The 11,570-nt window shown below is 50.8% G+C and overlaps 1 protein-coding gene and 1 non-coding gene across 2 annotated transcripts; one reads left to right on the top strand and one right to left on the bottom strand.

The window, feature by feature from the left end:
* Nucleotides 1–2,294: 2,294 nt before the first annotated feature.
* On the bottom strand, nt 2,295–2,436 carry LOC120965691 (small nucleolar RNA Z247). Its single transcript, XR_005758719.1, has one exon. It is a non-coding gene; the product is annotated as a small nucleolar RNA Z247 (small nucleolar RNA).
* Nucleotides 2,437–5,272: 2,836 nt separating this feature from the next.
* LOC109784357 (uncharacterized protein At4g15970) lies at nt 5,273–9,019 on the top strand. Its single transcript, XM_020342948.4, has 3 exons — nt 5,273–6,017; nt 7,396–7,767; nt 8,216–9,019. Exons 1-3 carry the CDS (start codon nt 5,742–5,744, stop codon nt 8,699–8,701), a joined length of 1,134 nt encoding a protein of 377 aa, XP_020198537.1. The 5' UTR covers nt 5,273–5,741; the 3' UTR covers nt 8,702–9,019.
* The last annotated feature ends 2,551 nt before the right edge of the window (nt 9,020–11,570 follow it).

Here is an 11,570-nt window from a genome sequence, read left to right as displayed (position 1 = left end):
TTGTGGTTTTACAATACCATGTTGCGATCTTGTTCTCCGAGTCGGCACATCAGGAGCTGTATGAGGATCCGACGTAGAGGATCCGGTGGAAGGAGACACAGCCGCACGAGATCCCACGTTGATCCCGCCGTCAGCCGCGCGAGATCCCACATCGATCCCGCTGTCAGTGGCAGGGGACCCGCCATCCCGCCTTGTCGCTTCTGCGCCATCCGCGGCAGCCAGTGCTCCCGCGCCAGGTTGGGCCACCTGGCAGTCATTGAGACGCGGCGTGCGACGCGAGGAGCCGGTCGGCTGGTCCCGCGCCATATGCCCACCAGCGGTTGGCCCACCTGGGGAACCGGCGCCCGACGTGCCCACACGTCGTTCTCTGGGTGGGGTGCGCAGACCCGAGGCAGATTCGCCTGGACTGCCTGCACTTGCGCCACCTGCGCCAGAATTAGCCTCGGAATCAGCGCTGGCAGCACCTGAATCTGCTTCGTGCTCTGTGCCGTTTTCGTCTTGTTCTGTCTGCATAAAATGATGCACATGAGCTGGATTTTCACCGGGATTAGCAGGAAATTTAGCATGTTGATCAAATACACGTTCACCCCCGTGATCAATAGGCTCAGAGGGAATAGTTTCAGGAAGCAACAAGACCTCAGAGCGAAGAGGGGTGCCTGCATTTGGATTTAAAGCCTTGAAAGGAAAAACCGTCTCATCAAAAATAACATCACGGGATATATAAACCCGGCCGACAGCAACATCAAGACACTTGAAGCCTTTATGAAGGTTACTGTATCCGAGGAAAACACACTGTTTGCATCGGAATTCTAATTTTCTAGAATTATATGGACGGAGATTTGGCCAACAAGCACATCCAAAAACTCGAAGTGAATGATAGTTTGGCTGTTCATGAAACAAACGACCCAAGGGAGTATCAAAGTTGATCACTTTGCTAGGTGTGCGATTTATCAGATATGTGGCAGAAAGAAACGCCTCATCCCTGAATTTGAGGGGCATAGAGGCATGAGCCAAGAGGGAAAGTCCCACGTCTACAATATGGCGATGTTTTCTTTCAGCTGATCCGTTCTGCTGGTGAGCATGTTGACAAGAGACATGGTGGGTGATTCCTAGTTGGCGAAAAAAGGAATTTAGGCGTTCATATTCGCCTCCCCAGTCAGTTTGCATGGTGATAATTTTTCTATTGAACAATCTTTCAACGAACGCTTGGAATGCACGAAAGATCTTAAAAAGTTCAGATCTGTGCTTGAGAAGATAGATCCACGTGAATTTGCTATAATCATCAATAAAGGACACATAATAGTTTTTCCTATTGATAGAATCACGGGCAGACCCCCATACATCGGAGAAAATTTGCTCTAAAGGAGGTTTAGATACACTGAACGAACTAGGGTAGGGAAGTTGATGACTCTTGCCCAATTGGCAAGCATCACAAACACCTTCTTTATTCAACTCACTACTTGAGAAAGGAATATTGTTGTGGCTAAGGACATGACGAACTATGGTGGATGAAGGATGCCCTAGCCGACTGTGCCACGTGTCCGTGGACACTTTATTGACACCAAACGTCTGCTTGCTTGAATTCAACGGAGCCGATGATAGCGGGTAGAGACCACGTCTACACCTGTCGTGGAGAAGGGTTTTCCTCGTTCCCTGTTCCTTAACGAAAAAGAAACGTGGGTGAACTTCAAGAAAAGTATTGTTGTCAGTGGACAAACGATGAGCTGAAATAAGATTTTTGATGGCATCGGGTACATGCAATATGTTTTTGAGATGAAGATCACGAGTAGGGGTTCGAACAGTGGATTGACCAATATGACTAATTTCCATACCTTCTCCATTTGTGGTGTGGACTTGCTCGTTGCCGTTGTACTTGTTGCGGACAGTTAGCTTGTCGAGCTCGCTGGTGATGTGATCTGTGGCCCCCGTGTCGAGGTACCAGTTGGTGTCCACTCCATAAGACGAGGTGGTGGCTGATCCTGCACTCTTTTCATTCTTGGCGAAGGAGATGTCGAAGCGGCGGTAGCACTCGACGGCGGTGTGATTTGGCTTCTTGCGGATCTGGTAGACAACCTCAGGGAGATCGTTGCCTCCTCCATTGCCGTTGCCACGGCCTCCATTGCTGCGGCCACCGCCTCCATTGCCACGGCCTCCATTGCCGCGACCTCCACCTCCGTTGCCACGGCCACCATTGCCACGGCCGCCTCCACGACCGAAGCCACCACGGCCACGGGAAACGGCGTTGGCCGAGGACTGAGAGGACTGGTTTCCTCCTTCAAACATGGCAAGACGCTTTTCAAAACCGATCAGCTGGGAGTAAAGTTCAGCTACCTTGATGGGCTCGGTTATTGCAGCGCAGATGGACGAGACGAACGAGATGTAGTCGAAGTCGAGTCCAGCGAGGAGGTAGGAGACCATGTCATCATCGTCGAGCGGCTTCCCTGCTAAAGCCATCTCATCGCCTAGCGCTTTCATGCGCCCGATGTACTCAGCGATGGTCGCGGTGCCCTTTTTGGTGGTGGAGAGGGCGATCCGCGTGTTGACGATGTTGGCCTGCGTTTGGGAGAGAAACATCTCCCTGATCGCGGTCCATGCCGCGACGGCCTTGGTGCAGTGGGCGACTTGGATCATCACAGGAGCAGAGATTGAATTGAAGATAAAACTCAGCACCTGGGAGTCTTGCGCCAGAGCGATCTGATACGCCGGGTTTGGCACATCGGTGGGCTTGCCATCCTTGTCAGCAAGCTTGGGCTCCGGAAACGGCAGTTGGGTCGTGGATTAATCCTCAAGAAAGCTATACAAGATATGAGGAGAAACCCTAACAACCTAACTACCAGATTGCAACAACACACGCACGCAATCTAACCCTACCGACGGTGCATACGGTTTATACAATATCGTATACACATAGTACAATACTTTCTAACAGCATCCCGTGCTGGGTTTGTGGTTGGTGACTGACAGTTCTGGTTTCCTCCTTCGACGTTGTTGTCGTGCGGGGGTGTCAGATCTAGAGTTCGATGGCGTGTCCGGGGACATGTTGCCCTGGTCTGATTCTTTCAACGACAATGGTTTTGCTTCTGGCAAACTATTTTCGAGGTCCGTAAAGCTGCTGATCAGCGATGGAGCCGCGTCGAGCTCGGGTGAAAAGGTAATCTGTTTTCTTTCCCTTTGGTGGCCGCTTCGGTGTGGTGTCGGAGGAGAGGAATAGGCGCTGGTATTTTCAGTCTTGTAATGTCAATGCTTACGTGCCTTGTAATCGAATCTTTATTTTATATAAATAAGATATGTATTACCATGCAAAAAAAACATACGCGACATGTGCATGTTTTCAAGAAAAAAAATGGCCACGTCGATCGATCACCACATGTGAATGCTATTAGTATTTCTTCTACCATGACCATGTGCACGAAAAATGGGCAGAAGCAACTGGTTACTGCTGGTGTGTACTGGTAGGTGGGCGCATTCTCACAACTGTTACCACATTCTAGCGTGAGTCAGGGCGACCCATGCGCCATGCCTGCTCTTATTCATCTGCTGGGCAGTACACATTCCTTATTCCTCGCAGGCCAATGAACATGGCCGGCCGGGTAAAAAATGCCACCCGTACCTTTCCTGGCCTCTATACTATTCCTAGCTATAGTAGCTCAATTATTTTTCTGCGGGCAATGGAGCTCTTGTTTAAGCACTGCACTAATTCCTGGCAGGCCAATGATCACGCATGGCCGGGTTTAAAATGGCACCAGTACGTTTCCTACTCATTCTTGGCTGTAGAAAAGAAAAAAAAAGTGAACTACCAGAGAGGTTGGTGTTGAATAGCGTTGGACCATGTGACGTACCACCGCCATGTCTGTGATCGAGCAGCCTAACTCCACGGCTGCGCCTAACTAACGTAGAGAACTACTGGCTTGGAGCTCCATCGGAATGAATTGATTGATTGTCGGTGGTACAGGCCGCCACATAATTCAAAGCCAAATCAAGGTTAGGCGGCACGGCGACCGTTCATCAGACGGCTCAGACATACTAGTAGGAATTGATCGACCGTGAACGCGACGTGAGCCAGAAGATGTATACCACTAGTACTGGAGTAGTTTATGTCTGAGCTAGCGGCGCATACGACACTAGTAGATAGTTACGCGACGCACCGACAGAGTGTTGGCATATCTGTCATGTTCTCGAGTTCAAAGATACCTCATCGACTAGAATATTTGCATTAGTCAAATGAGATTTGAGAATTCCGGGATTGGCGGCAGGATAGGATGGCGGGATCGACATTCTGCCGCTTAACGTAACCTTATTGCTTAGTTCACAATTGGGAAGGAAGCTAGTTAAGTAGCGAGTGAAAGCTGCTCTTGCACCGGTCGACCGAACTGCTGCTAGCTAGCCAGTGGGCGCGTCGACGGCTAGACGGCGAGAGGGAGGGAGGAAGGCGACCGCACGTAGGCGAACCCAACACGGCACTAGCTTAGAGCCAAGCAAGTAGGAGTAGCACACAAGTCCATTTTCCTCCTCCACACCACACCACAACACAACACACCGCACCGACTGTTTGATAGCGAGGTCAATTGACAGCAACCAACACGCATACATCGTCATCGCCCGTCGGCCGGCGCCCATGGACGGATGGAGGAACACGCGGCTAATTAATCAACAGAGCCTGCCTCATGGACGTTAGCACGTGGACAGTGCGCACGTTTGCGCGCGTCGATCGTGTCCACGAACAATGAACCACGACATAATCCTGTTGCATCAAGCAGCTTCATCGGGCGTGGGAGGTCGCCGGGTGTTCATCGTGCGTCGCGGTGGCCCTGAATCGAACGAGTGGAGATGATCACAGTTGCACAGATGAAGTAAAGCAAAGCCGTCCAGAGACGTTGCGGGTAATCAGGAGCAGGCTAGCTAGAGGACAATAGCAGAGCAAGAGCAGGGCAGGGCAGTTGTTGGTATGCAGAACAAAACGGAAGCGTCATGGCAGCAGGCAGCAGTAACGCGGAGGAGGGTAGAGACAGACAGAGAGGCACGGGCAGGACGGGCGGCTAGCGTCGCGGCTGACCGCGCTCGCTGCCAAGCCAGCGCCCGGTCGAACCGTGTGTGCCAAGACTTTCAAAGCGATGGGGCCAAACAGGTGAGGTGGACCCAACCCAACGAGCCAAGTACCACTACCTTTCCCTACTTTCTGTTTTTTTTTTTTAAGTTTTTCCCTACTTTCTGTTGAGAACAGCAAGAGGAGACTCGATCATCACAAGGACGTGAACGTGAGCCCACCCAAAGCCGTGACCAGTCATAACCTGCTCCATTAACACCCACACAACACACGCAGAGAAATAAGAGAGAAGACAGACACCACCGGCTGTGGTAATCAGGCAGGCAGGCAGGGCAGGCTCAATCAGTGGGAATAAGTTGATGATCTGTCGTCTCTAACTATAAGCCGCCCGCCACGACGCGCCATCCTCCATCGTCTTCCTCCTCCCTCCCTCCCTCTTAAAAGCCCCCGCTTCCTTGCTTCCTGCTTCTTCAACTTCAATTCCCCGCCTGCTCCGTCCACCACCACCACCACCCAAGAGAGAGAGAGAGAGAGGCATCCAGTCCCTGCCGTGCCAATCCGCAGCCCCATCGCTCTCTAGATTCTAGCCCCACAGCAAGCATAGGATCAAACCTCTAGTATTAATTCAAGAGGGCTCTGCTCGCCGGCGCCGGAGTTGAAAGACAGAGACATATATAGCCGCCACATAGGCAGCCAGATGTTGGGGGGCGGGAAGATGAAGGGGGACGCGGTTAGCGGCGGCAGCAGGAACATTAGCCCCATGGTGTCCTTCCTGCTGGGCGCCGCCGTGGCCACCGTCTGCGTCCTCTTCTTCATGTCCGCCAGCCCCGGCCGCAGCCTCGTCGACGTCGCCGCCTGGAGCCACAACAACGGCACCGCCGCCCAGCACCACCACCTGCGCTCCGTCGCCGACGACCTCGACGCAGCCCGCAACCTCACCGTCGTCGCCGCTCCGGCGCCCGCCCCCGTCCAGGTACGCACGCAGCTGGGAATTTTGTTGCCTACCTCTTGATTGTTCTCGCACCCATCAAACTAGTATTGCTGTTGAGTTTGAGCGTCCTTCTGCAGAAATTAACTCCGGATTAATTACTTAAGACTGTTTTACGAGGATTATCACTGTAGGATCATACAGCAGATACTTCTCCCCGCCGCATACGTCTGTGGCGTTCCCACCGCCATCCGATCGTTGGTCAAATGCACTAGCAGTACCAGGATCAAGATATTTTCCATTTTCACACATGATTTTCCTCCCCCACTCAATCAATTATTTTGTTTTCATCAAATTACTAGAAAGGCACAAGAGCAACTGGCCAAGGTGGTGGCGCCATGCCATGCAAGCTACTACTAGCTACATCTACATATTCGGTGGAGGGATAATCTCGGATACTAAAAACCAGAGATGCCGTTTTCATGCTAACAAATGCTATATTAAGAGAAGAGAATCCTCTTTTTGAACCGGTTGCGTGAGGCGACGGCGACCGGGTAACCAAAAGGGCGCGCGGCCTGTGTTGATCGAGTCTGCTGCTACTAACCAAAAGCGGCGGTGGAGCGGCGAAGACCAGCTCACGTCTCGAGGTCGGCCGCCTATGTGTGTGGACGTCTGCTTTCTCCGCCCTCTCTCGCCTCCAACAACCGCCCTCTCCTTTTCTTTCCTTTCCATCCTCCCCATGTCTATGTATGTATTTTTTAGTAGTACTCTAGACTCTAGTAGGTGTCATTGGCCGTCGTCATTATCAATCCTAATGACTCACCACTCCCGTGGCTTCTCCACATGACGAACACTTAAAAAGGCTTATGATCTGTATTACAGGAGTCGTCACCCTTGTGGCTTCTCCGCGTGATGACAAGAAAGGTCATTACATGAGCCATCACTGTGCACGGTGCTGCTTTGAGCACTCCCGGAAGACATAACATAATTATGCAGCTCTGCTGTCGGCACGGCCGCCACGAGGGCGCACGCGTCCCCGCCTTGGCAGCCGCACACGTTGCAGTGCCTGATCGGACGGCCCTACTTGCAGTGTTCTTGTGGTACAGGCATAGCAGCATGGGGGCATGTCTCTCTCTCTGACATACAAAATCTATTTTCGTGACAGGAGTACAGGCTTGCATGTGACCCTCGATCATTAGGTCGCACATGTGCAGCTGCAGGCCAGTCCATGGAGAAAAAACTGATTTTTTTTGTACAACTACAAAATTAATTTGCTGCTAGCTTAAGCTAGCACCGGCATGGCCGTCAGGCCTGCATTCATTCACCCGCGCGTCCAAATCTGTCCATGCAGCATAAATGTCCACAACTCTTCCAAGCAATTAATCCGTTTGTCACTTACACGCCGATGAATTGCTTGCTGCAGGCTGCGTCGCCGTACGGGGACCTGGAGGAGGTGCTGGCGCGGGCGGCGACGGCGGACCGGACGGTGATCATGACGCAGATCAACGCGGCGTGGACCAAGCCGGGGTCGCTGCTGGACCTCTTCTTCGAGAGCTTCCGGACCGGGGAGGGCGGCGTGGCGCGCCTGCTCGACCACCTCGTCATCGTCACCATGGACCCGGCGGCGTACGCGGGGTGCCAGCTCGTGCACCCGCACTGCTACTTCCTGAGGACGACCGGCGTCGACTACCGCGGCGAGAAGTTCTTCATGAGCAAGGACTACCTCGAGATGATGTGGGGCCGCAACAAGTTCCAGCAGACCATCCTCCAGCTCGGATACAACTTCCTCTTCACGGTACGTGTTTCTTTTCTTCTTTATTATGCAACAACTTCATGCATGTTACTTTCGATCGATGGCAGTTAGTTAGGATGAACATACATTTGCGACAAGTTGGTTAGCTAGATTGGTTACGTGTTAGTCGGTGTGTTTCACGTTGGATCGGTGGCTGTGCGGGTTTGGCCGGTCGTGCCCAGTTGAACTGTCCACAGTCTAGTCCACCGGGGTGGGCTAAGCTACTGCTTATCGTGTGGACTTTGACAATGGTGATCGGTGCATGTTGCACGCCAGGTAGCCATTAGATTCTGCCGCATATGCATCGATCATGTGGGCCCGCGGCCGGTCGGAACTTGTGGTTTGTCTCGCGCGGCCGACTGAAACATTTATGAATATAGAAATACAGTATAATCCATCTCGCTTTTGATCTTGATCGCTAATACTAATGTTCAAAACGCTGGCAATGCAGGACGTGGACGTGATGTGGTTCCGTGACCCGTTCAAGCACATCTCCATGGGCGCGGACATCGCCATCTCCAGCGACGTCTTCATGGGCGACCCCTACAGCCTCGGCAACTTCCCCAACGGCGGCTTCCTCTTCGTGCGCTCCTGCAACAAGACCATCGAGTTCTACCGCCACTGGCAGGCCGGCCGCTACCGCTTCTTCGGCAAGCACGAGCAGGACGTGTTCAACCTCATCAAGCACGAGATGACGGACCGCCTCGGCGTCGCCATCCAGTTCCTCGACACCACCTACATCAGCGGCTTCTGTCAGCTCAGCAGGGACCTCAACAAGATCTGCACCCTGCACGCCAACTGCTGCGTCGGGCTCGGTGCCAAGCTGCATGATCTCAGGAATGTGTTGGACGTGTGGAGGAACTACACGGCGGCGCCGGTGCCCGACAAGAGGGCCGGCAAGTTCCAGTGGAAGGTACCCGGGATATGCATCCACTGATCCAACCGATGGATGAGTTGCATGCTTTCCATGCATTTGGTTGCCCATTCTTTCTGTTCTTCTTGCTTGTCTCCTTCTCGTGGAAAGAGGGAGGGGATTGAGAGGGGTAGCATCGATCGATTGATTCATTTTGTGAAATCATTTCAGCTAGATGATTATTAGTAAGTTATTATACTATATATGTACACAAACATACAGAGTAGTAATACTCCAGTATGCGTGCAGCACATGCATGCATGTATGCTGGTCCTGGCCGACTCTCGGTGGCCTGTAATTAAAGATGAATGAGTAAAGCAGTAGCCTGTTTATGCAGTACAAGTGTTGTTTTCTTGATGATACGTACACTCGAATGCAAGCAGAAGCACAGATTCCCCCGCAAAAAGAAAGAAAGAAAGAAAGCAGAAGCACAGATTAAACTAACTTTCCTGATGACCTTGGTTGGAAACAACCTTTTTCTAGGGACTCGATAATGTTGATTGAGAGAAAACATAAGTCTCATTTTTAAGAGAAGACATCATGGCCTTTTGTGCATTCGGTTTGATTCGGTTCGGTTTATACAATTTACAGTTTATGCGGTTTTATAGCGGTTTATGGTTTATACCACCAGCAGCGTCTTCATCGGGGACCCCTACAGCCTCGGCTTCCCCAACGGGGGCTTCCTCTTCATGCGCTCCTGCAACAAGACCATAAGAGTTCTACCGGCACTGGCAGGCCGACCGGTACCGCTTCTATGGCAAGCACGAGCAGGACATGTTCAACCTCATCAAGCGCGAATGACCGACCGCCTCGGCGTCAGCATCCAGTTTCTTGACACCACCTACATCAGCGGCTTTTGCCAGCTCAGCAGGGGCCTCAACCAGTGGCAGAGCCAGGAATTAAGGATCAGGGGGCCAAGTCACTCAAACTTTTGATAACAGGGGCCAAACAATACTAATGCATGTATTTTGTCTAAATTATGCACTGTTCATCTACTAACTAGCAACAAATCAATGATCTTGGGGGGCCAGGGCCCCTGCTGGTCCCCCTGTCTCCGCTACCGACCTCAACAAGATCTGCACTCTCCACGCCAATTGAAATGATCGCCATCAAGCAGTAGCTTGTTTATGCGGCTCAAGTGTTGTTTTTTGGTGATACATACACAAATGAGAACTAGCGTTGTCTGGATACATCATGTAATCAACACGCTTTCCATGCCCAGTCAATGCGCTATCGGGCACACAATTTGATCCATCAATCTCACCGTTGACGTGATGAGCTAGAGTCCTAAAATGATCGCCATCAAACACTTTGCTAATACTAATGCTGCTGAATGAAAAATGACAATGCAGGACGTGAACGTGATGTGGTTCCGTGACCCGTTCAAGCACATCTCCATGGGGGCGGACATCGCCATCTCGAGCGACATCTTCATGGGGGACCCCTACAGCCTTGGCAACTTCCCCAACGGGGGGTTCCTCTTCGTGCGCTCCTGCAACAAAGCCATCGAGTTCTACCGTCACTGGCAGACCGGCCGGTGATGACCACAAGTATATGGGATCAATTGTATCATTTTCGATAAATAAGAGTGTCAAACCCAACGAGGAGCAGAAAGAAATGACAAGTGGTTTTCAGCAAGGTAATGTCTGCAAGTGTTGAAATTGTAAGTAGCAGTGTAGTTTGATAGCAATATAATTTGTAACGAGCAAGTAACGGTAACGGTAACGGTAACAAAATGCAGCAAGGTAGCCCAATTCTTTTGAGGCAAAGGACAAGCCAAAACGGTCTCTTATAATAAGCAAAGCGTTCTTGAGGGTACATGGAAATTTCATCTAGTCACTTTCATCATGTTGGTTCAATTCGTGTTCGCTACTTTGATAATTTGATATGTGGGTGGAATGGTGCTTAAGTGATGTTCTTACTTGAACAAACCTCCTACTTATGATTAACCCCCTCGCAATTATCCGCAACTATGAGAAAAGTATTAACAATAAATTCTAACTATAGCATTAAACTTTTGGATCCAATCGGTCCCTTACGGAATAACGCATAAACTAGGGTTTAAGATTTTGTCATTCTCGCAACCCATCATCTAATGACTACTCCACAATGCATTCCCTTAGGCCCAAATATGGTGAAGTGTCATGTAGTCGACATTCACATGACACCACTAAGGGAATCACAACATACATACTATCAAAATATCAAACACATATCAAGTTCACATGATTACTTGCAACATGATTTCTCCCGTGACCTCAAGAACAAAAGTAACTACTCACAAATGATAATCATGCTCAAGATCAGAGAGGTATTAAATAGCATATTGGATCTGAACATATCATCTCTCACCAAATAAACCATATAGTAATCAACTACAAGATGTAATCAACACTACTGGTCACCCACAAGCACCAATCTATAGTTCCGGTACAAAGATTGAACACAAGAGATGATCTAGGGTTTGAGAGGAGATGGTGTTATTGAAGATGTTGATGGAGATTGCCCTCCCCAAGATGGGAGAGTTGTTGGTGATGATGATGACGATGATTTCCCCCTCTGGGAGGGAAGTTCCCCCGGCGGAATCGCTCCACCGGAGGGCAAAAGTGCTCCTGCCCAAGTTCCTCCTCGAGACGGCGGCACTCCGTCCCGAAAGTCCTCTCCTTATTTTTTCTAGGTAAAAATGACTTATATACCAGAAGATGGGCACCGGAGGTGGGCCGAGGGGAGCACAACCCACCAGGGCGCGCTTGGGCTCCCTGGCGCGCCCAGGTGGGTTGTGCCCACCTGGTGGGCCCCCTTTGGTACTTATTGGCTCCAATATTTGTCATATATTCCATAAAAATCTCCGTAAAGTTTCAGCTCATTTGGAGTTGTGCAGAATAGGTGGCCT

The sequence above is a fragment of the Aegilops tauschii genome, chromosome 5, assembly GCF_002575655.3.
Source record: "Aegilops tauschii subsp. strangulata cultivar AL8/78 chromosome 5, Aet v6.0, whole genome shotgun sequence".
Lineage (NCBI taxonomy): Eukaryota > Viridiplantae > Streptophyta > Magnoliopsida > Poales > Poaceae > Aegilops > Aegilops tauschii.
This window is presented reverse-complemented; position numbering and strand designations above follow the sequence as displayed.